Below are 25,927 nucleotides of genomic sequence, written 5' to 3'. Positions count from 1 at the left end.
AACATACCTACCAGATTTGGTACTAAAAGGCAGAAACCCATCATAAGACGTGGTCACAAAAGGATTCCATTTCCATGGTCTACCAGCACTCTTGAAAAAATGGTGAATGAATCCACACTAGATCAGGAAAACGTGTTGGAAAAAACAACTAGGATCAAGGGAGGCTGAGATTAGTGACCAATTTGGTGCCATTAATGAAGAAGAGTCAGAAATCTTCTTCCCAACTTGTTTACAAGCTGAGAACAAAATACAAGCCCATCAACACTACAAATGAATCTGGGACTAGTTACAGCTTGACGTAGCCTCACATATGTCCATCCCTTGAAGGGGAGCAGGTGCCACTCGGACTTAATTGCTCATTTGGGTTCTGACACTTCATTTGAGGATTCACGTACATCTCCAAGCTCGTAGAAGACCCCCCAAGTTTCTTCTTTACCTTAAATCTTCCCCTAGTTATAAATGAAAGCAATATTTGAAGAAGCAATGATAGTGTATTATCATGCATATATGATTATTAAATAGGAAAATGAGAAATCAGTATATCCAAAACCAATACCTATCTTTGCGCTTCTCCAGGTATCTTTGCAATGATGCTTTTCTGCTTGCTGGACCTTCTGCATAACAGAAGCACTTAGTACACCGAGAATTTGATCATCAATGTGATACGTAATAATGGCACGTAGAAAATGTTATATTTCAACGGATTAAAGAATGACCATAAGGCTTTACGACATTAAAGTAGTCTCTTTGAGTTTTGACACATCAGATTGAAATAAGAAACAACACGTCTAGTTGTTGAGCAGTTTGAATTGTTCTGAGAATTTGTATTACTTCAGTTTACATTACTGTTAGTATGAATTCTAATGGAACTCATTAATCACATCGGACTCAAGCCCCTCACTTGTTAGTTGTTACCTTGCATGTAACATAAGTGGTCCATCAAGTATTGATAAAGTTGTACTTATATATAACAACATAAAGGGAATGTTCAGAAATTCCAGAGGCATTACTAAGATCTCAAAAAAAAAAAAAAGTCTCACCTGGTTCAGCACCGCGAGACACTGTTCCTTCCTTCCCATATTGCCAAGAAATTTCAGCACTTGCTGTGGAATTACAAACACAGTTAGAAGGTAAAGAAGCCAACCTTAGCTATTCAACTACCCCATCAAGCATGAGCAATACCATGAATCAGCAGTTAGAGGGTGATTTACACAAGGCACCAAAGGTTGCATGTTGTCTCACTAATAATCTTCAGGACTTGGAACAAAAGGATCATTTGGTTTGACATGTTAGGATGATAATTGATACTAAAACATGTTACAATTTCTAAATGAACAAAGAATCAGGTCTATTCATTTGCAAGGTAGGAGTTATTGCAACTCGAACCTGGTCTGGTAGATGCTGCTTGTAATCGACATGGTGGAACTACTGAAGTTCCAGCAGATAAATCGTCCTCAAGAAAATGATATGGGCTCGCTGCAAATTGCATGATAACTCGGGCCTGCACATTCATCAGCAGGTGGATGAAAGAAAAAACTATCTGTTTTATTCTTCAATTCTACTAGATAAACTATCTGTTTTATTCTTCAATTCTACTAGATACGTTAAATATCTACAAAAATTAAACTACAATGCAAAATCAAGAAAATAAAATACATACCTTCTCAACAGAAACCTCATCATAAACATTCACTTTGCCACTATAGAAAATCGTCATCTGACTCTCTAACTCATTTGCTGCACCCATATTTCTGCAAAGCAATTACCAAAAAAGACCATGTTACCCATTTTATACGTCAAAAGATCATAATATGCCGTGACACCAACATCTCTGAGGTCATCCCAATCTCTTCTTTAACACAATACACATTTGCAGGGTAGCTTGTTCAATAACTTGTAAAACAAATTATCCCCTTTCATTTATGCTCATATTTTGAGGCATACTCAAGGTTCGGCTGATAACTCAAGGTTCGGCTGATAACTTTTCAGACCAACTTAGACAGATGTATGCCTCAAAACAGGTTTCCATCTTTTGCCCAACTGTGGAGCCTGAGCTACAGAGAACCCACTGAAACCCAAGTTTTCAATCATTTTCTAGTATGGTCATTCTGGAGCCCGGTAAGCCCAGTACTGAACAATTACTACTATAGTGTGGTCTTGTTTTTTCAGTATCTCTGTGGAGTTAGTTATAATTAATTAATTATCTAAAACGAATCCTAAACTCCAAATCGAACAGAAAGGTTTAAATAATAATAATCAAAACACAGCTCAAGTTTCAGCAGTACACGAGAGAGATAAACCTGGAAAGAGGAAGAGGAGGAGTGGTGTTATTGTCGGAAACTGGTGAACGACAAGACAAATCACCAGATAACCCGTGATCTTTTCGCCTATGTGAAACCGATTCATTGTTATTAGGAGATGATACCTGGAAATCAGCACTCGCTGTAGTGCTTGGGACCTGCATACAATACGAAAGTTCCATTAAAAAATTAATTAATCTTTCATCATTATTAATTCAAGAAATAACTTACTTGGGTTTGTACCGGACTTGAAATTGGAATAGAAGATGGGGGACGAACAGAGGTGTTGTTATTACTGCAAGCGTCGTCAAATGCAGTTTCTAGCAAAGATTTTAAGGAGATAACTTGTTCTATAGCTTGTGATTTGTTCCAAGAAGGGCGTCTCATACCTGTCGAATACATGTACGGACAAAATAGAACAACTGACACGTGTAAGTAATTATTCTTCTTCTTCTTTTCCTGAAATTTAGGTTCTAATATAATCCGAAAAGGGATATAAATAAAATATAAAATAAAAGGGACCTTTTTGTATGAGGTATCTCCGGCAATCTTCACGAGTCAGTTGTGAAATATCATCTTCTGTTAGTTGTTGTAAGGGTTTATCGAGTGTTGATCGGATAATTGTTGTTTCTCCCGGTTTCATTTCCTCAGATTCCGGCTGTATTGATAAACTTTAGAGAGAGAGAAATGAAAATACTAGAGAGTAGAGTAGAAGATCGACTAAAATTTGCTCATGGTTTCTCTCTCTTTCCAGAAAATTTTGACCTTTATCTTTTAGTGGGTGAAGATGGGAGAGAGTGAGGGTGACCTTTTTTCTTCTTCTTTATCCTTCTACACCACTAACACAAAATTACCGTCAACACTATATATTCAGGCCACCGCCGCCAACCCCTCTACCACCACTACCAACACTTTTTTTTTTTTTTTTTTCCAAATCCATAAACTTCATCAAATCAAAGGAATAAATGATTAGTTTCTGCCAAATATATCAAATATAAGTTCCCAACTTCTAACAAAATCCGTTCACTCGAACGCATTTGATTGACTGCAAGTCTTGCAGCACCTAAAAAAACGACAAAGAAAAAGATGAAGAGAAAGTGAGAGGTGGAGTAGAAAGATTAGGTATGTTCGTCTTTTATCCATAGAAAATTTAACCTACAAAAATTTTACACGCGTGTCTCACACCGTTAGCTTTTCTGCGACATGTGGCATTAAATAAAAAATAACCGTGGCACGATTCTCTGCCTCAACCTAAATTTGGCAGGGAAATATATGGTTTAGTCCAAAATTCATCCAAAAATACTAGTTAGTCCTACCCATTCAACTAAATACAAATTAGTCTTTTTTTTTTTTATGAAAAGTACTTAAATAATCTTCATGATTACAATTTAGTCCATTTATTTGAAGTTTAGTCCAAAATGATTCACGAAGATGTCAATAATTTTAAATAATATAAAAAAAAAATTAAAAACAATTTATCTTTCGAACAGTTCGTCCAAAATTCACAAACTTTATATATTCGGAAAGCTCTTTCCGACAGCTACAAAATGAGTACCGATATGACTATATAATTCTCATTTTTTTTAATCTTAGTTTACACTGGTGTACAAACATGTACACATCTATAAAAATCCAAAGACAAAGTGCACCAGTTTGCACACCGCATACAACTCGAATCGTCCATCTAGCACCACACAAGCTGTTTCCGAGACCTGCAAAAAGGGTACCCATATGACTATAATTTTCATTTCTTAAAAATCTAATTTTTGTTATCCGATCTAATATGTACAAAACAAAATAAAGATGCATAAAATTTGCATGAGCTTATGGAATCATTTTTTCACATGCACTACTTTGTACACACCTACAAAAAAATATGTTTGAAATCGATCATTCATACATATACATATTACTGCACCAAACCTACTTTTTCATGAGAAATTACATTAGTGCAATAATAGGTTTACCCCTGCTAAAACATACCTAAAATCGATCCTTCATAACCACACACAAACCTATTTTTTCATGGAAAATACACTGGTGCACCAATGTGTACACCACTGCAAAACATGCATAAAATCGATCACTCATCGCCCATGGGAACCGCATGTCTGCCATCAGATGGAATTGCAAATTCACACTCTTTAAATTAAAAAGCTTCATCGATTAACTATTACCAACTTCAATTTCAGAGGAATGCCAATCTTCTTTAAACAGACCACTAACTCCGTAACAAACCAGCAATCTAAAGCTACCACCTTCACTGATTCCTAAACAAATCTGCATCCAACACTTCCGTTCTTACCAATCACCGAAACCCATCCCAGTATGTCCAATGGGGACACCCGAGTTCATGGCACATACCCACAAACAAATTTGGCATGTAATAACTTATTTTGATTGATTCGCAGCTCAAGAATTCGGAGCAAATCCAACACAAATTCAAACCGAATCATACCAGATGCTAAAACTACACCCTTCTATGTTCTTCTAAGCTAAAACCACTTCAAATCCTTTTCTAAATCACCATATAACAGGTGCCTAACAGTCAACACCTGTATTAAAAAGTGTAGAACAATGTACACTTGTATTACAGGTACGCTATTATGTACACGTGTAATTTCTGTCGCATGTGTACAACAATGTACACTTATATTACAGGTGTACAAAAATGTACACATGTAATTTCTGTCATAACCAACAGTCAGTGACTCTTAACATCACTTATTCGACATCCAAGACACGAAAAAACATTGTTCACCAAATGCGATTAAGAGTCCTAGAGTGGGCTACTATGCACAGACATAATTTCTGTCACATGCGTACATCAATTTACACTTATATTATTGGTGTACCTATATGTACACAAGTAATTTTTGTTATAGCCGACTGTCAGTGACTCTTCAATAGCAGCCGAGCACTAATCCAGCTATACATGATTTACTACACCTATAAAGTGACCTTTTATTTGATGTTAACACATACAAATCTTAGGTAAATGAATGTTTTATAGACGATCTTTACAACTAAATGTTAAATTATTCAACTCAGACTAATAAAGCTTTCACTAGGACCCTTACCCAATACATGCTAGATGCGTTAACTAAGCTCTTTGATGCCTATTGAGTCCCTGAATATTTAATGCATATACAACCAGTATACATAAAGCAAAGGAAAAACAAGCACTAAGCTACATCCATCATGTTGGTGCACATGAAGGTTGATCCATCATATAGAATATATTTTATGAAACGAGTGTTGTGCTAATCAAATGCCATACCAGGAAGGGATTCTTGTGATATACCGGAGTGCGAGCAGTTCCATCGTCTACGTTTCTCAAGCCCTACTTCATCAATGCAATACCAGGAAGGGTCTCTAGCTGCCAGAACAATCGCCTTATCCAATTCATCCACCTTCTTATCAAGAAACTAAATGTTCAGCAAATACATAGATGGTATGATATGTCAAGAAATATGCTATTCTTTGTAAAAGGTATAGGTAGAAATTAAATGTTCAGCAATTTTAAATGATACCGATGATTATAGTTATTTCCTATTTCACTCTCTAATGCCATGTTCAGCAGACACTTCATCACAACATTCTCGTTTACACTTGATCACATGAGGCCATGATCTCATTTTGTCTTAGTCCAAGTTAAAATGAAAGTAAAAACCAAACAGAAATTGACTATATACTTTTACACATTTGGACTCATTCTCAAACTCTTTAAAGTTAAGGTCAAAAAGACCAGCTAGGCTTTTACATGACACTGTCAATGTCAAGTACTCAATTAAGTTAAGTTATTTATTCACTTCCCATTACAACTCAGTTTTACTACATTCAATCGTTAGGTTCGTTACACTAGTAGTGAGTTAAGTTACTGGTTCAGCTACGGGTGGACTCGACTTGGAGAGCGCAGTAGATTCTATTAAAAAAAGATACTACTAGTGCAACAAGCAACATTTGCATAACGGCTGCAACAGTAGGGTAACTACCGAATGATGGTGAACGACAACAGAAAGTAAAGGAAGAGACAATTTACACATATATATATATATACATCATCATTCGTATTTTTCTGTCATATGTATACAACAATGTACACTTATATTATAAGTGTACTAATCTGTACACATGTAATTTCATCATAATCAACAACCAGTGACTCATAGCATCACTGATTCGACATCCAAAAATGAAAAAAGATTGCTCACTAAAATTTGATTAAGATCCTATAGTGGGCTATTATGCACACATGTAATTTATGTCACATGCATACAACAATGTACACTTATATTATATGTGTACCAATATGTACACACCTAATTTCTATCATAACCAACAGTCAGTGACTCTTCAATAGCAGTTGAGCACTAATCCATTTAGCAATACCAAGCCCCATATATGATACGTAACATACAAAAGAATGGTAGCAAGAATTCAATATAATAAGAAGCGACACTACACATTTGATTTGGCATGAACCATGTATGTAATATGCTTTGAAATTTAGAAGTGACCAATTAGTCCATCGGTCACAAACGAAAGTTCATAGATGATAACACTTTAATTTTGATTTATACAACAAGAAAATGATTAAGGAGCCTGAGTTTAAAATACGTGCTTGGACTTGCAAGAGGAATTGGACGAAGGATACATACACGTAAACAACTAAGTATTTCATAAGGAAGTGTATATAATTAGCTATTAATTTCACTTAGTGGTTCACTGCCCAGATTCAAACTTCAATTAAACAGATTCCAAGGTAAAACCTATAGTAGTGTGTTAGGTACCTGATGATTTTAAGAAAATCAATTAAATGACAAGACTAATTTAATTAGCCCTTACGAGAAAGCATTACACAAACATAACTTGCTACTATATTTAAGTTCCAGCAGAGGAGTTCCAAGTAGGTAGTAGTACAAATTAAAAACCTGCTGAAACGCCAGCAACAGTTCAAAAAGAACTAGCAGAAAAATGTCTGGGACTTAGACAGAGTCAAGGTTTAGAATGAGAGCTTAAACTTTGAAACAAAGAATTTAAACATATGTGCAATTCAGATTACGCCACCAACAACTACTACCTATTCCAAATCAAGTTAAAAGTATGATCTCTAATTTTCTAAATTCTATCGTTAAGTGAGTTATCCTTTGTTTTCCTAGTACAGTATTTCCATCACTAGTGATACTTTAACAAGTTTAAGCCGCACCATTCACTCGGTGCTTCCAAAAGGGAAAAAGATTAACCAAAGAAAAATAAAATAAAGATGATCAGAGTACTTTATCTCTGTGGAAAAGAAGTCCATGAATTCTTGCTCCAACAGCATACCACGCATTATCTAGCCTGCAATGTTAACGAGAAATATGTAACTAGCTCTCTTAGTGTACAAATGAAAATAAGAAATGTGTCTGTACAGTTCAAAATTTAGATATCAAGTAACGATCAAATGATCCAAGCTAGCTAACCTTCGTTATAACTCGACAATGTTATCGACTTGAGTCTGATTATATTGTACTAGCTCCGAAAACAAGAATGCAAATGCACTCAAACTAACCTGAATCACAAAAAAAAATAAAAAAAAATCATTTGTTCATTAATTAACCAATCTAATTTTCAAAAATAAATGGAATTAAATCCCTAAATTGAACCAATTTTCAAATTTTTTATCTATTTCAATTAACCAGTCCAAAAGAATCATCCTCATAATAAAAAACATACTCAACAACTGCCAAGTGACTGCTCCATCTATATCAATGATTGACTGAAACATAAGAACCCAAATAAGCAAAAGTTGTCAACAGAATCTCGAAAACATCATACAAAAGATGGGAAAAATAATTACAGTGATTCAATTAATCGATAAAACAAAAATACTTACAACAATTGAGAAGATCTTAAAAGACTGGATCCATTTTGGAATTTCTTAGTATTTGATTTAGAAAGAAGTTAAATTTGTGCATCATCTTCGTTAAAACTAAAGACATCAACTCTTTTTTCACAGATGATGATGATGATGATTTCCTCTTCATCGCCTTTGAAAAGACTATATCGATTAAAAAACTCTAGTTTTGATGATAGAGACGATTTGGGAGCAAATTTTCAGTGGATAAGAAAGGAGATCGTGGGAAGAGAAAACTGACTGGAAGAAGGAAATAGAGGAGAGGGTCATTTTAGTCATCGCCGAAATTCAATTTGGACTGAATCGTTAAAATCTGGACCAACTCGTTCGTTATTGGATAAATTAGGACTAATCAGTACCAGGCCTGGAAGTGTAGGATTAGAGCATCCAAAGCCCAATAATTTTGGGACAAACGATTAATTTCTACAATTTGGTATGCTGTCTGTAAGACACATCGTGCCCAGGGCTGAACATGATTTTGATTTTCTGACGGAACTGGATCGAACCATACCAATTAGGAAGAAACTGAACCGAACTATTTACTAAAGGATTGGTTATGGTAAAATGATTTGAAAACCGACATTACTGATTCGGTTTTGGTTTGACCGCAAAACCAAACAAAAAACCAATGTAAAACTGGTTATGTTTAACCATTAGATTAAAACCTAAGATTTAATCTACACCCTTCGTTTTTCTTAACCTTGGTATTAGATATCATCGACCAGTTTCTTAGCCTCAATCTCTCTATTGTTTATATTTTTTGAATTTGTAATGCTTATGTATTTGAACTGTGCTTCTAAACTTGAAATATGAACTATGCTTGTGTTAATTACATTCTACATGTAGGTTAAAATTCTACTGTGATTATTTATTTTTTAAGATTTGAGACATACAGTCGGTTTTCCATTAACCCAATGGAACAAACCGAAACCAGCTAAAACCATTAAGAAACCGAACCAATGGTTAATGGTTCGGTGATGGAAATATTTTTTAGAAACCGATAGTATTGGTATTGGTTTGGTTTGGCTGGAAACGAGCCAAAACCGACCATGAACAACCCTATATATATGCATGATAAACGTACATGACTAATTACGTTTTATATCAATGGGTATTATTATCACGGTTCATACGGTTCGGTTCTTCGGGTTTAAAGGTTCAAACTGTTAACCGAACCGAAAACCTAACGGTTATGAAAATCCAAACTGTGACCCACCGTTGGATGAACGGTTCGGCTCGATTTCAATCCGGTTATATCGGTTTCGGTCCGGTTTGGCGGTTCAATTTCTTTATCAAACTGAATTCAATTTAACTTTTCATCTGTAATTCTGTATACAATTTTAGAAATTTCTTTTGTACCTCTTTATTAAGAAATCTGATATATTTGTTTGAATAATTTAAACCCGTTAGATCTTTATACAATTTAATGCCATCAAATTCAAAAGGAGGCCCATCCACATGTGAAGATTAAACCCGGAAATCCAAACAAATCCAGCTTTTTCAAATTGGGGTGAGGCCGAAGACCCTGCATAACCATAACATCTTCTCCATTGGAGATGGTCCACCTTAGATTTAATTTTCTCACATTTATCTTATTCTTCAACTTTGCTCTCTCTGGATCTTCTATTCCTTTGACAATCTCTAAATTTTCTAAGAAATATGATATCTTTGTTTATCAACTGAATTCAATTTAACTTTTCATTTGTATACAATTTTAGAAATATGATATATTTGTTTGAATATCTGTTTGCTTTACAAATTTACAAGTCCGACTCCGTGCCATTATGGCAGGATTTAATTGCGAGTACAAAATTTAGTTTTGCATCAATTTTTTCGGTCGGCCGACCCACTGTGGTAGCGGTCATCTAGTTTAAAGTAAAGGACAAATATTAAAACTTAATACTTAGACTTAAGTTGACAATTAAGAAATTGAAACATAAATATTGGATCATATTTTGGAAACCCTCTTAAAAACTCGAAACAACTTCCAATTTTGAAGTCTTTTCCGTTGATGCGACGATATTCCACATGACACCTTTGTTCAAATTCCATCATGGTTTCACCATCCCTCATGATTTTACCTTCTTGCTGAAGTAAAACAAGATACTTACTATTTCCTTATTCATTACAGTGAAGCGATGAGACAACGCTGAAACATCACGATTGTTGGGGTTCCTTGTTAGTTCTTGAAATTTTCTAAATATCGTTTCCCAAAAAAATTGCGACGGGAAGCATTTACGAATATAGTCTCAGTACAAAAGACATTCATCTTCCTCAATAGTAAATTTTGGTAATCGCCTCCTAATTCGACTTTGCACATTGACACGAAGATTTTCAGCAGCATGTTGGTTTGCTATGTACTCAGACATGTTCATATTATCAGCTATGCTCTTTGAAATATTATTGGAAGAGTGATGAAAAGAATTGGAGATTGAGAAATTCTAGAGAGATTTAGAAATTCTGCTGTGAGTTGAATAGAGTTTGAACTTCGGTATTTGTAGAGGGGGGAAATTATAGCCGTTGGATGAGGAACTGATGAGCGACGATAAAGTCAGCGAACGACATACTGACTAAAGCTGAGCAGTGGACACTCTATCGCTTGCTGGAAAGTTTGTTGTGTATGTCTATATTTGACATATATGTAGGTATGTTTGACACACCCATAGTGGGTGCTAAAGTGGCAAAATCAACTGCTTGACATGTGCACAGGAATAGGCCTAAGCATTATTTAGTTTGTACTGGATGTCCCAAATGAACTTTGGTTTATCCATCGTCTATGCTCACTCTAAGTAGAGATCTCAAACCATTGCCAAATAAAGATGAAGATTATCACAATTCAACAAATCTCTGTCATTATCAATTAAACAAAGAAACTTCGATTATAATACAACGGTGAACCAGAAGACCGACAATATATTGTTCATACTTCATATCTTTGATGGTTATAATACAGAATTAGTATTGATCAATTGGAAATTCATGTACAAGCTATCCATACTATGGTGATCCCTTTTGGAAATAAATTACATACAAACATATTCTGGAAGAAACATGAATTCAAATCTTTCAACTATGTTGAAACATGTATTCTTTGCCGCCCCTTTCATCAAGTACAGGTTTTCTACCTGAGAACAAACAGTAACAAAATTCAGAAACAACAGAATTCATCGTATGGGAAACTCCAGCATATAGATTAAAAAGACCCCTAATTTGTGGTATATCCTAAGTGTACTCATCCAATTTCCCTATTTACAAAAACCAGGGGAAATCTACCTGAAATGGGCCTTGAATAATCTGATATAGCAATTAAGCAGTTATTTGTTTCCCCGAGTGCTTCAATGTTGTGCTATGAATTCAGAAGGTGCTTCATGTATCTCAGTGCAGATCGCAGCATTGCTCTAGCTTTTTTATCGGGAGAGACACCAGACAGTATCATTTCTTCGTACACAGCTGGAACCTGCTCCATAAGCATATTCACTTGATATTTATCTTGAACAATGTTATGCAAAAAAAAAAAAAAAGCAAGTCAAATCAGCATGGCAAGAACCACGCCTGGACACTTAGTTTAGTCTCCAAGTGCAAAGGTTAGATGCAAATTTGAAAGCACTTTTAACATAATTACGATTGGGTTATTAAGTGTAGGACGCTTGCCAACTTGACGAGTCAAGCTGCCAATAAATTGCACTGAGCTCTTTATCACCAAAACTACATAAAGGAGAAGGTACAACAGTATTGCACCTTCATATCAAATTGAGCATCCTAACCAAACCTAAAAACTACAGTAGTATCTTTGATCATCGTCTAATAATACTTAACATGGCAAAATCTGGTGAGCGATATTTATGTAGTGATGAATACATATAGGGCTATGTTAGAGCTCAGCTTGGCATTCCTTGATTATCTGAATATTGAAAGTCCTAGCAGAGGTTTCAAATGTACTACTGCATAACATAATACTTCAATCCTAGACTTGATAATGCTAAACAAGACCGTAGTGTGAGTACACAAAAATTTCATATAATCATTAAATAAAAGTAAACATTTCATGTGATATATTAAATAAGCTTCAGAAGATCAGCACTTTACCTTTTCAAACTTCTCAACACGGACTAGTGCTTTCATGAGGGTCGTATATGACACAACATCTGGTTTCAAATGCTACAGTTACAAGAAATAAACAGAAGATCAAGAGACAGGCTAAAGAGCTTTTGGAAAAAATTGTATGAAAGAAGAATAGCATCACCGAAATAAGTAGTCAGGAACTCACATTTTCCTTCATAAACTGCAACACGGCAAACGCTTCAACATCTCTTCTATCCTCGCCGAAAGCATTGATTAATGAGTTCAGAACTTGAACATTAGGTTTAAATCCATCAGCTCTCATGATCCTAAAAGCATTTACTGCTAATTCAGACAAACCCTGTCAACAATTGGAGGATTTTAGTACTGATCTATGTTCTCTGGCCAAATATTAATATCACTGAGCCAATAGTACCATAGTGATGCTATATTCTTCCTTGGGAATTGAAAATTGCAGTTACGTGGGGAAAACTTGTTAGCACATACATATTAACCAAAACGTTTGGTGATTTATATACTGTTAATATGTCAAGGCTAAGACACTGAAGACGAAGGGGATACGAGCATAACTACTATATTCAGATTCACACACATATATAAGGTTAAGATGCACAAACATACCCTTTGAGCATATCCATTGATCAACGCATGGTACATAGGTGCAGAGGGTCTTAGACCAGCAGATTTCATGACATCTAAGCACTCCATAGCATCCTGAAACCTTCCTGATTGCCCATATATATCAATCAACGTAGTGTAAGTGATAACATTCGGTATCAAGCCTTGGCCCTGCATCTTCCCTAACAAGCTCTTGACCTCATCCCACTTCTCCTGCTCCCCTAGAGAATTAATCATAATGTTATATGTAGTGGCACAAGGAGGACATCCACTCTCTCGCATTGTATCAAACAACTCCTCGGCCATTCCATGATGCCCTGATTTTCTATGAGAATCAATCAATGTGTTCCATGTAACATTATCGGGTTGAATTCCATCAGATTTCATCTTCTCAAAAGTAGCCATGGCATGTTCCAAACAATTATATTTACCAAACGTATCAATCATGACATTGTAAAAATGCCTATCAGGTTTAACCCCGCTATTTTTCATCTCTTTAAGAACTGAAAATGATTTCTGCCAATCCCCTCTATCACGATAACTCGCTAAAATCCTACTAAACACATATGAATTGGGCTGAACATCATTAGCTTCCATTTCTTTCAGCACAATTCTTGCACTTTCCCATCGTCCAGCATTAGCATACGCATCAATAAGAAGACTATAAGTATGTTCATCTGGAGAAACTCCACATTTTTCCATCTCAGACACAATTGATTCAGCATCTTTCAGAGACCCATTTTTCACATACCCTTTCAATAATGCATTATAAGCCCTAGTTCTGGGCTTCAATCCACCCTCTTTCATCTCTTCAAAAATCGCTTCGGCTTCCATAGTTCTTCCACAATTCCCTAATGCAGATATAATAGACAAAAGTGATGAAGTTTTAGGACTCAAACCCTGACCTTGAATCATTGCCAAGAAAAACATAGCCCTATCTGGATCCCCAGCTTTAGAAAATGCAACAACTAAATCATTCATCAACTGACAATCTAATTCAATCTTATCAGACTCCATTTCTTGATACAATTTCTGTAAAACAGACGAATCAACTGTATTCGTACCACGCGTAAGACATTGAATAATAATACTATAATTTGCAAAATCTGATTGAAACCCATCTTTTCTCATTCTAGACATCAAATTCAAAGCCTTTTCAAGATCACCATTACGAGCACAAGCACCAATTAAAGCATTATAAGTTAATGGGGTTAAACTTCTTTGTTGAGATAACAAAAAAGCTTCATATAATTTATCAGAACGACCTAATGCATGAATTAAAATAGAGTAAAGAAGATCATAAGAGAAACACAAATTATGTTTTTGTAACCAAGTAACCAAGGAATAAGCTGTATCAAGAGTATATTTTGATGAACATAATGATTTAAGTAAGGAATGCCATAGTTGAGCTGATACAGCTCTATATGTTTCAGCCAATTTTATCTCAATTGGGTCTAATGAAATCGGCGACTCGGAATTCTCAGTTTTGAAATTGGTGGGTTTATTTGATGATGATAGGTATCTAATTAGTGGTGTGAAATCGTAACGACGGTTGTGAAGTGAAGTTAAATCATCAGTTGCAGATGATGAAGAAGAAGAAGAATAGAGGGAAGAGGTTGAAGCAATGGCGGTTGTGGTGATTGTAGAGGTTAGTGGTGGTGATGGAGAAAAGATATGGTGGTGGCGGAGAACTAAGGAGAAAACAGTTGTTGGTGGTGAAGTGGAGCGAGTAGGAAGTGGTGGTGGTGATGGAGGGAGAAGAATCATATCTTCTCTGCTTCTGGTTTTAGAAAGAGAGAGGGAAAATGGGAGTGGATAAAAGAGGTTACTTTATCGGTTTCTTTTGGATTTTTTTTTTCTTTTCTGGCATTCGGGAACGGTGGAAATACCATACTCCTAGGATTAGTATTTTTTTGGGATAATTAGACTTTGGGTCTCAACTTTGTGACCAGCTTTGAGTTTGGGTCTTGTGAAGATTTTAATTAGAGTTTGGGTCTCAGGACCGTCATTGACCGTCTTGACAGTTAAGAAAATTATTATAATTAAAATTAATTTATATTTACTTAACGGCGTAAGTTGCCGTCAAACATGTGAAACACACGTGTTATTTAGTATCTCCTGAAACGCATCTGACGGTGCAGAATAGATGTACACCAACGGTCTGGATTATTCATCTGTTACCTGACTGTTGCACCCAACCTCAAACCTCTGCACAAACCAGGTTTCAACCATTTTTCACACATCAACTTTACACCTGCGGACAGATTTAAGCTCACAATTTCACACATCAACATATATGTCCACAAATATAAAATGAAGAACATATGAATACAAGAACCAGAGGTAAGTTGCATTCATAAACCAAGAGTTATCAGATTCAATAGTACCCAACTTGTTTGTCACTGCAACTTGTTCATATTCTCAAAAGAAAGATGACAATGTTTCGCCTTTATCCCATAGTAAGATGTCTGCAAAAGAAACTAACTTGTATGCTAAATAAAAGACTACGAAGAGCTTAAACAAGCCTGATGCATTTAGTTTTAATCATTGGACCACTGCTCTGGTGTGCCAAACCAGTCTATGAACCTCCTACTTCCCCTTCCATATGATGATGAAAATATACCTCCACCCCTTGTCACTAGGCCACCTCCTCCGCGACCCACTCTGCCACCCCCTCTGCCAGTATTGAATACCTAAAACATTGAGTAACAAGAAATTGTAAATTACAAAAAAATGACAAGCAACAAGAAACTACAAGTTGTAAAGAATGACAAACGGGAATAAATTGAGCCTAAATGTTACCTGAGCTAGTGTTGGTTCTCTACGCAGTGTTGGCGGTTCAGTTTGTAATATACCAAAACCAACAATCTCGCCATGTCTTCTATGCACAAGCCTTACCCTTGCATTGGATCTAGATCCCCTTCCTCTTGGTCTACCACCTCTTGCATTGGTAGTAGCAACTCCTCTTCCAAAGGCAACAGTTGTAGATGCTTGAACTTGAACAACAGGTTCAACTGGTGCAGTAGAAACTCCTCTTCCGCCTCTGCTACCCCTACCACCTCTTCCTCTTTTTGCATGACCTTGTTCTGCTAGTGTAGTTGAAGTTGATGCAGTGACAACTGAAGAAGGTGCAACAGTAGTTGATGTTGGAGCTGATGTTGTTGCACCACCTCTCCTCTTTCTGGTACCACCACCTCGAGCTGATGTCGTAGTTGAATTTGATGCAGAATTTGATGCAGAATTTGATGCAGTAGCTGGTGTTGGTGGAGGTGGCCTAAATGCTGGATTGGGCCTCACATGAGGACCTGTTGAAGGTGGCTGGAGCTGCAAAAACAATCCTAGCACAAGGAATTTTGATCATAAGCCAAATTCAAAGTAATTCAGAGCATACACAGTCAATGTCCACACATATATATTACCTTGATGTTGGTCCTCAGCAGCAGCCCCTTTACAAGTTACCCTATTATGACCATAGACATAACATTTCCCGCACATATATTTCCTATTATTCCCACCCTCATCTCTGTCCCTTCTTCTTTGACTTCTAGGTCTACCTGGTGGCCTAGAGCATTTAGGAGGTTTCACGTCCATGGGATTCTGTATAAAAATGAATAAGAGATGTATAAGAGATATATATAAGAGATGTCATATTAAAAAACAACATTGTTTAAGATTGTTACCACTTCCCATAAAGCTTTACCCAATAGAGGTTCAATAGAAGGAGCATATAGTTTTCTGTAGGTGTCAACAGACATGTATTCATGGACGTACCTGCAAACATAAATTCAGTTGACTTAAGTAATTAGTATTCAAACAGTTGAGAGTTAAAAGCAAAATAGCTCAATTCAGTGATTTCAGTAATTCAGTTTGTCACTTACTTGTCATGGTTCTTTGTTCTATGATATAAACTTGCACATATACCATGTACACATGGTACTCCACATACTTGCCATGCATTGCAGGTGCAAGTGTGCTCCTCCAGGTTCACCACCCAAGATATGTCCTTTTTTGTATCAGAGACCGACCAAAGATGCTTAGTTGACTGTTGTTTAGTGAACTCGTGGCTGAAGTACAAATGCTTCTTTACGATATTTGTCACTCTAGGGACCACACCACCATCAGGCATTTGCTCACCCACTTGTTCTCTATCAAAGAATATTCGCATCATAAGTAAATGAAATTTTTGCACCAACTTACATACAAGCATCTTCCTGTAATCCAGAATCCATGAGTTGAAGGCTTCGCAGAAGTTAGACGTAACATGCTCACACTTTGATGACCTATCAAAATAACATCTTGCCCATGTCTCAACTGGTTCTCTGTCAAACCACTCTGGTGCAGAAGGCTTTGCCTCTTTAAGTCTGTCCATCCAAATTTTATGACCTACTTCAGAGAATGACCTTGCTGCTCTCCATACAATAAACTCTAGGTTCTTACCAGGATGTGATTTCTTAAAATTCTTGTAAAGATGTCTAAAACAGTACCTATGACTGTGATTTACATCACTAAAATTTCTTGAAACACCTTCAATCAGCCCCTTTTGTCTATCACTAATGAAAGTCAGAGCCATTGGATGTTGCTTTAACTCTTCAGCCATTATACTCAGAAAATCTATCCAACTTTCTTTACACTCTGACTGACAAATGTATATCGCAATGGGAAATAAACCATTGTTGCCATCAAGAGATGTGATTGCCAACAATACACCACCATATTTACCATTTAGATGACATCCATCTAGTCCTAGTATAGGTCTATTTTTCAAAAACCCATCTAAAGACACCCTGTATGAAATACATAATGACACAAATCTCCCGGTTACAGGGTCTGTTTTCAATTTAACTATGTTCCTGCTATTCTCTCTCTTAATTTGATCACATAGAGCAGGAAGTAAAGAATAACCTTCTTCGTAACTACCCATAATTTTCTCATTACACAAATGGAAAGCATGCCATGCAGTAAAATAAGAAATATCAACTTTATGATTTTTCTTCACCTCAGTTATAAAGTCCCTGGGCTTGTAGTTAGGATGGGCCTTGTAGCATTCCAACATCACCTTGGCCACCCATCTTGCATTGGCTAATGGATGATTGAGCCCATGTATAGACTCACAGGTGTGAATGAAATGACCTGAAATTTTGAACACCATAAAGTCAATCTCAAAAGTAGGACCATCTCTACAAGTCAATACAGGATACTCATGAAATTCAAAAACAACAAGATAACATGAAATAAAGAAGTATGTCAAGCTTATAAATGTAAAATAGAAGCAAATTCGAGTTACTAACCTGCTTTGCATTCAAATGTTTGCCCATCAGGTAGTACAGAGCAGTAAATCTTCCATTCACAAGTTTCATCCTTGCATCTGTATGATTGAATCTTTTCCTTGTTCTTTTTTTGTACCATACAATAATTCATTTCAAGTGCTAGATCCTTCAAATAATCCCTGCAATGTTGTTTGCTCAACCATTGCTGCCCAACAAATAGCTTCTCCACAAATTCTTGCTTTTCAGATAACTTGAAGTCGCCATCAATCTTATGTGTATCTTCAACGAACTCCTTGAATTCAAGGGTTGAATTTAACGTTTCTTGAATTTTACCAGTGAGATCAATCTCTTCATCATCATTTATCTCTGGTTCATGTAAGAGTTCCACATCTTCACTATCGTAGTCTTCATCAGGTATATCTTGTTCCTCTATATTGACTGTCTCACTAGTATTGTATGTACTAGAAAATAGTTCATCATCATCAACCTGTGAAAAAACTTCATTACTTTGCAATGGGTCTACAACACCAGATGCTTGACTTCCAGTTGTGCTTGACTCAACTTGACAGCTTCCTTGTGTTGCAGTTTTATTGGGGTACAAAATAGGAAGGAAGTCCAAGTCCTCTTCTGGTCTATAGTCAGGCATTTTCTCCAAATTAGGATGCTCGGATCTTTTATATTTTCCAACAAGATATCCACCTCTAGTGGGATAATATCTAAACAAGTCATCCATGGTACCTGCATTTTAATACCCACACATACTTGCATTAGTTACCCAACAATGACTCAACAACACACACTAACTACAACCACAATAGTTGATCCAAAAAAAAAAATCACAACCACGGTACTTGGAGTACAACAACATAGAACACAATAATGCCACCTCAAATGTCAAAATAGTATCAATATAACCGAGTACATGATCTTATTTTCTGCGTGAGCACCATTTATACAGTAATGCCACCTCGGTATAAGCTACTATATATGACCGAAATGTTTAACATGAATAGTTCTAAGAAGTGGGAGTGAAGTTTCCACCCACTGGAGTAGTCTTCATACACTACCCCAGGTGACCTCATTTCTATGGAACCTATACAAAATCAAGAAAACAACCAATCTATTCAGCAAACCATAAAATTACTTCATTTCTCTACTTATTTTGTCCTTTAGTTTAGCCATGTTACTGGAACAATTTTTTTTCTTTCTACCGTGAAGTCAATTTTCAGTAATTGATAAACAACCACAGTACAACAACACAGGAAAAAATCCTTTTCCTTTCTTTACAGTTCACAGAAATTATTAAAGGCAAAACAAGGACCACAATAAAACTCTTCCATCAGTGAATTAACTATTCCATGTTCCCTTTCTTTATTTAAACATCACTCGACAAAAGCAGAAAAATAATCAAAAGGAAAATCTAAAGAAATACTTGAACAGAACAAAACCCTAAAAGACAAAGTGAAAAACAAAATTCATCGTTTAAATTAGTATTCCTGTCCTAAAATTCATAGACATCAATCAGAACAACCCAGAAAAAACCCAAATCAATGGGTCTACAAAACCCCAAAAATAAAACTTTTTAACTTACCTCAAATCAGATTAATCAAACAATGAATCAACTGCAGAAGTCTTGTACAACGACAATAATAAGACCACACTCAACTCAAATCAGGCTTAAACACATTTCTGTGGTCGATTTTAGTAAATCACCATTTTTCAGACGAAAAATGTCCGTGTTGAGCGTAGAAAAAAAACCCTAGAAAAATGGTAAGTTTTACTATTCTCTTCGATATATAGTTAGGTCAAATTTTTTTTTATCTTGAACCGTCGATTCTTGGGCAGTTCTCCTCCACACACGTGTAAACGGTAGGTATAGTTAGTAAATAAAAAGAAACGTTAGATTTAGTTGGTCTTTTCCTCTTTTAACCAGTTTCATAACTGTCAACGCGGTCAATGACAATCCTGAGACCCAAACTCTAATTAAAATTTTCACAGGACCCAAACTCAAAGTTGGTCACAAAGTTGAGACCCAAAATCTAAATATCCTTATTTTTTTTTTCTTTTTTTTTATACTAAATTTTTTTATTGGTTTGATGGTACATGGGCTTCTTCGAGTCCAAATTTGTGCATCCTCGTATACCGGAGTGCACGTTACAGCTACCCTTATTCTTTTAAATATTTTGAGAAAACCACTAGTGGGTTTTTTTTTTCCTAATTTACTTTTCTACTGTTTCTTTCTTTGGAAATTACAAAAGATAATATTGCTCTCTCCCAGAACTTCCCTCTTCCTTTCTACAATAAGATTGATTAAAATCAGATTCTCTATCATGATTTCATAGTCTCTCACTAAACATAATTCTGAAATAACTTATAATCTCTACAGCTTGTATAAGAATTTGCTAGAGTTTTGAATGCAATACAATCAATTTTTTTCATTCCTACTATTGGATTCATTTTTTTCTCAACCAAAATCTTCATCCATGAAACTCAACATACCTAATATTTGTTGACTTCTGACAAACCAATCTAAATCTTATATAAATCGTTGATAACAAATGAAATCAAAGAGATCAAAATTATCGGCAACATTGGATCAATTAATACAGTAGATATCATAATTGAGAAACTTGGCCATTACTTAAGATCTTTTAATACAGTAGATATCAATCCAATCTAATATTTGATTATGTTTTTGGATGGAGATCTTGGTTTCGCATCTTCTATGTGTATTAAGTACTTTATGCAGAAGGTCTAGAGGGAAAGGAGAACGGAGACACACGGAGAGCGAGGAAAAGAGAGAAGTTAATGGAGGTTTACTAATTTGGGTTGTTCTTCTTTTATATTTTTCACTTGATTTAAGGAACGAAAAAAGAAAAGGAAAATAAATTGGGGAAAACAAACCCACTAGTTGTTTTCGCAAAGAATTTAAGCGAATAGGGACAGCTGTAACGTGCACCCCGGTATACGAGGGGTGCACAAATTTGCACTCGTCTTCTTCTATCCATTTGATTATATCAGTTGGATAATTACTTAAGAAACAAAAGTTATCGTCTTCTATTTTAGTTTTTTTTTTTGTTAAGGCATGAGCTACGTTGTTTCCCAGCCTATTAACTAACTTACAAAACCATAAATCATTACTTGAAAAATTGTTTTTAATTGCAGAAATTAAGCCTTGATTGAACCAGTGAACTTGCAACTCGTGAGAGTTAATAGAGATTGCAACGTTATCACAATCCAGCTCAAAAACGACTTGAATGTATCAAGTTCTTCAATCCACTCCACAGCTTTATCCAGAGCTTTGCATTCAAAATATTCAGCTCTGAATTCCGCATCCACCTCCTCTTCCAGCTTGAATCCTTTAACTCCTAAGCATAGCCCTGCAAAATCATGAACAACTAGGCCAATACTACCTTTTTTGGTGTCATATTTATATGAAGCATTAAAATTAATCTTAAAAAATTTCTTGTCCGGTGGTAACCATTGTTTGATCAGGATAGTAGAATTTGTATTTGTGTTACTAGTTGAAATAGTAAGATTGCATTGCTGAATTAAATTATGTATCATGATTATTGTGCCATGTGGATTAGGTTTAGTGTTCTGAAACACCAAGCTACATATATCCTTCCAAATATGCCAAAACGCGCACATTAATATGCAAATATTTCTTTCATGATCCATAAAACTATCATTCAAGTGCATATCATTGGATGTAAACCAAATTACCCAATTATGAAAAGTAGTAAATCTAAGTATAATGGCAGAGATATTCACATCCATACCCATCCAAATAGCTCTGGAAAAAGTACACTCCATAAACAAATGATTAACAGTTTATATACTATTATTGCAGAAACTACAATGCAACTCGATATCTTGTTTGTATCTAGCAATTTTATCTCTAGTGGGTACTATATCTTTCAGACATTTCCAAACAAACAATTGAACTCTGTGAGGGGCTCTAACATGCCAAAGGTTTTTCCAGACATCGCTAGGAATAAGGTCCCTATGACATGATCATTGACATAGTTGCTGCAAATAGTATTGTAGGCATTTTTGACAAAAAAACTTTCCTTTTCTATCAGGTTTCCATAAAAGGGAATCCTCACCAGAAAGAGGAATTCTCATATTGAGAATAGCATTAGCAGTATCCGGAGAGAATAAAGAGTTAATGAGATCAATATTCCAAACTCTAGTGTCAAGTAGAAATAATCACATACAAGATTATAAGAAAACATGCTAGAAAATCCAGTAACTGGAACAGGTGAGCTATTATAACCAATAACCCATCTATCTAACCAAATGTTAGTTTCAGTACCGCACCTAACTGCCCACATAAAGTGGAGTTGGACTACTTCAAGACCAGAATAAATACTTTTCCAGAGCCAAAAGCACTTATCTTTGAGTTTGTCTAAATGAATAATACTACCATATCTGCCATATTTAGCTCTAACAATTTGGAACCAAAGGGCATCTTCATCACTACAAGCTTTCCAAGCAAGTTTAGTAAGTAATGTCGTGTTAAAATGTTCAAGATTTCTAAAACCTAACCCCCCTAAGGCTTTAGGAATACTAAGTTTATCCCAACCAATAAAATTGATACCTCTATTGTTTTTATGACCCCACCAGAATTGTCTCTGAATTGTTTCCATTTGAGTAATCGTGATTTTAGGAATTCTAAAACTCCCCATTTGATGTGATGGCAATGCATTAAGAACATGTTTAACCATAATGGACCTAGCAGAATGATTCATAGTCTCCCCTTTCTAAATCTTAAGCCTAGAACCAAATGAATACATGATAGGTTTAAAAGGTTTAGTTTTGTTTATACCTAAAAGGAGAGTGACACCCAAATACTTGTCAGTATCCAACATCTCAGACATGTTAAGCTCTTTAGCAAGATCATGTCTAGCACCAGGGCTAATATTGTTACTGAAATAAACATTGGACTTACCAAGATTTAGCATTTGACAAGAGACCTTACCAATTTGATATAAAACAATCATAATACCAGCTATGTGCATATCCGCCTTAGTGAAGATGAGAATATCGTCATCAAACATAAGATGGGTGATACCTGGAGCATTTCTAGCAGCTTTAACACCTGAAATCATATGATTAGTTTCTGCATTCAAAATAAGTCTCGAAATATATTCCATGCCAAGGATAAAGAGGTAAGGGGATAAAGGATCCCTTTGCCTTATACCCCTAGTAGGAGTGTAACTATTACTAGGATATCCATTCAAGAGGATGGAAATCTGAGTGGTAGATATACATTGATCAATATACTTGCAGAATTTATCATCAAAACCAAATTTTTTAAGGACACCTAGTAAAAAAGACCAGGATAGTCTATCAAAAGCCTTTGAAAGATCAAGTTTTACAGCCATAGTTCTACTATAACCTTCTTTATGCTTCATGGTATGAATCATCGCTACTATTATATTATATTATCATGAATTGCTTTCCTAGGAACAAAGGCAGCTTGATAGGGTGAGATCAAGTGCTTGATATGAGGTTTAATTCTATCAGCTATAATTTTAGAAATCACCTTATAGACAGTGTTACAAAGACCAATTGTTCTAAAATCTACCGGACTCTTGGCATCATCGGTTTTAGGGACCAAAAATAGAAAAGTCCTATTGAATTCAAGGGGCATATATCCATTTTCAAGAAAACTTTGAACAACTTCAAAAACAGAGTTACCAACTATGTCCCACTTAGATTGATAAAGGCCAGCTTGAAAGCCATCCAGGCCTGGAGAGCTCCAAGCAGTCATATGTTTCAAAGTAAGATGAATTTCATCACTATATGGAGTTCTAGTGAGATTGATATTATCTTGGACATAAATTATACTAGGAATAATATCAAAAGTATTGTCAGAAAAAGAAGGATTAGACGTGTTACTCACAGCACTAAAATGGGAAACAAGCATATTATATATGTCATTTCTATCATTATGAGCAAACACCATTATCATCACACAAACTGTCAATGTTTTTCCTGAACATTCTTCTATTAGTAAGGGTGTGGAAATACTTGGTATTATTATCCATTTCAGTAATGAATTTATCTCCATATTTCTGTTTATAAAATTCAGATTGAATACTAAACCAGTTATCTAAATTCTTAGTGATATTAACAATTTTATCATACTGAGTAATAGAGAAGTTATCTTTTTGAACCAAATCCAATTAGCATTGCAAAGAATTTATGTTTCTATCAATATCACAAAACTCAACCTTATTCTAGAGGGAAAGTCGTTTTCTAGTGCAATGTTGTTTAGAGGACAATTGAAATGCTAAGGAGCCATTAACATCCAAATTCCAAGCAATTTCAAGCTGGGATCTGAAAGAAAAATGTTTCATCCACATGGCAAAGAATTTAAAAGGTCTCCAACTATTTCTAGCTTCTTATTCAGAAGTAAGAAGGATGGGACAATGATATGGTCCATCTTGAACTAAGTGAAAGAGTTTAGCTTGAGGAAAATTTCTAATCCAATCCAGGTTACCTAAGAGCAACTGCAGTGGTGCGATCAAAACCAAAGATCAAAGATCAAAAAAAAGACCAAAATTTGGGTTTAGTCCGTGTTGTGACGCAACGGTACATGATTAAAATTTCGTCAGGCGGACTTTAAAAGTCCGCCCCATTTTTATTTTGTAAAATTTCATCAGGCGGACTTTAAAAGTCCGCCCCATTTTTTATAAATTTCATCAGGCGGACTTTAAAAATCCGCCCCATTAAAATTTCATCAGGCGGACTTTAAAAGTCCGCCCCATTCTTTGTAAATTTTAACAGGCGGACTTTAAAAGTCCGCCTCATTCTTTTTTTTTTTTATTTAATTAAAATTTCATCGGGCGTAATTTAAATCTCCGCCCGTTAACAAGCGTACTTTAAATTTACGCCCAGCAACAAGCGTACTTTAAATTTACGCCCGACTATATTAGAATTTGGGATTTGGTCGCGACCATATTTGGTCTGGAATTTGATCTTTGGTTGGGATTTGATCTTTACTCCGTCCCACTGTGTTACGATCTCATCCCAAATTTTTGGTTATACTCGCCCACTGTGGATGCTCTAAAGCCATATGAATCCTAGATTTCCTCTTACCAGTGCCAAATTTATTGCTGGACCAAGTAAAATTTCTACCTACAAAACTTAGGTCCATAAGACAACAAAAATTAATTTTTTCCTGAACATACTTATCCTCTATAGTAGCACTACTAGAATCCGAAAGACTATGTAAATGAACATTTAAATCACCTATAACTAACCATGGTTGCATAATGTTTTCACTAATTCTTGTCATGAATTCCCAATGTTCTTTTTTATTATCTAAATATGTTGAACCATACATGAATCTAATAAGCACCTCAGGTTTAGCTGGATAAATTTTTGTAACAACATGGATCATATTATTCGAAGCCTCTTGTATATCACATTTTATACCATCTTTCCACATTAGGAGAATACCACCAACCAATCCTATTTTATCAATGATGACATGATTACAGTAATTTATGGAACTTGCAACAGCTAACATCCTATCTTTATCAACTTTTGTTTTAGAGAGAAATAGAAAATCCGGATTTTGATTATTAATTAAAACAACAAGATGATCTTTTGAAAACTTTTTCGCTAATCCTTGGATATTCCATGCAAGTATTTTCATGATTGTTATTAACCAAAACAGAAATTTCAAAGACAAAATAGTACCTATTAGCAGAACAACAATTATTAGCATATTTAACAAGGTAAATAGT

At 35.4% G+C, this 25,927-nt stretch overlaps 2 protein-coding genes and 1 long non-coding RNA gene across 4 annotated transcripts; all 3 read right to left on the bottom strand.

Moving 5' to 3' along the window:
* Positions 1-135: 135 nt before the first annotated feature.
* Positions 136-3,400, bottom strand: LOC113346797 (protein TIFY 4B-like). 2 transcript variants are annotated; one of them, XM_026590306.1, is made up of 8 exons: positions 2,823-3,400; positions 2,544-2,689; positions 2,301-2,458; positions 1,661-1,751; positions 1,387-1,501; positions 1,041-1,103; positions 557-614; positions 136-449 (listed from the first exon to the last, which is right to left on the bottom strand). In XM_026590306.1, exons 1-8 carry the CDS (start codon positions 2,941-2,943, stop codon positions 305-307), a joined length of 897 nt encoding a protein of 298 aa, XP_026446091.1. In that variant the 5' UTR covers positions 2,944-3,400; the 3' UTR covers positions 136-304. The 2 variants fall into 2 exon arrangements, with proteins under 2 accessions (XP_026446091.1, XP_026446090.1); XM_026590305.1 differs by having other exon boundaries at positions 2,532-2,689; positions 2,823-3,398.
* A 332-nt stretch (positions 3,401-3,732) lies between these two features.
* Positions 3,733-8,432, bottom strand: LOC113346796. The gene is made up of 6 exons (XR_003358621.1): positions 8,179-8,432; positions 8,019-8,061; positions 7,766-7,854; positions 7,580-7,643; positions 5,581-5,713; positions 3,733-4,012 (listed from the first exon to the last, which is right to left on the bottom strand). It is a non-coding gene; the product is annotated as an uncharacterized LOC113346796 (long non-coding RNA).
* A 2,660-nt stretch (positions 8,433-11,092) lies between these two features.
* LOC113346795 (pentatricopeptide repeat-containing protein At5g42310, chloroplastic-like) lies at positions 11,093-14,726 on the bottom strand. The gene is made up of 5 exons (XM_026590304.1): positions 12,901-14,726; positions 12,467-12,619; positions 12,286-12,357; positions 11,473-11,656; positions 11,093-11,324 (listed from the first exon to the last, which is right to left on the bottom strand). Exons 1-4 carry the CDS (start codon positions 14,662-14,664, stop codon positions 11,546-11,548), a joined length of 2,100 nt encoding a protein of 699 aa, XP_026446089.1. The 5' UTR covers positions 14,665-14,726; the 3' UTR covers positions 11,093-11,324; positions 11,473-11,545.
* Between the last annotated feature and the right edge of the window lie 11,201 nt (positions 14,727-25,927).

Source organism: Papaver somniferum, chromosome 2 (assembly GCF_003573695.1).
Source record: "Papaver somniferum cultivar HN1 chromosome 2, ASM357369v1, whole genome shotgun sequence".
Lineage (NCBI taxonomy): Eukaryota > Viridiplantae > Streptophyta > Magnoliopsida > Ranunculales > Papaveraceae > Papaver > Papaver somniferum.
Note: the sequence above shows the minus strand (reverse complement) of the source record. Positions and strands in the feature narration are given on the sequence as shown.

Excerpts from the sequence above, each read along its gene's own strand:
- LOC113346797 (XM_026590305.1), bottom strand. The coding sequence starts at position 2,943 with ATGAAACCGGGAGAAACAACAATTATCCGATCAACACTCGATAAACCC. Across the intron at positions 2,690-2,822 it reads GAGATACCTCATACAAAAAG|GTATGAGACGCCCTTCTTGG; the intron begins GTCCCTTTTATT and ends TGTATTCGACAG. Across the intron at positions 1,502-1,660 it reads ATGAGGTTTCTGTTGAGAAG|GCCCGAGTTATCATGCAATT; the intron begins GTATGTATTTTA and ends ATGAATGTGCAG.
- LOC113346795 (XM_026590304.1), bottom strand. The coding sequence starts at position 14,664 with ATGATTCTTCTCCCTCCATCACCACCACCACTTCCTACTCGCTCCACT. Across the intron at positions 12,620-12,900 it reads TCAATGGATATGCTCAAAGG|GGTTTGTCTGAATTAGCAGT; the intron begins GTATGTTTGTGC and ends AATTGTTGACAG. Across the intron at positions 12,358-12,466 it reads TGCAGTTTATGAAGGAAAAT|CATTTGAAACCAGATGTTGT; the intron begins GTGAGTTCCTGA and ends TTGTAACTGTAG.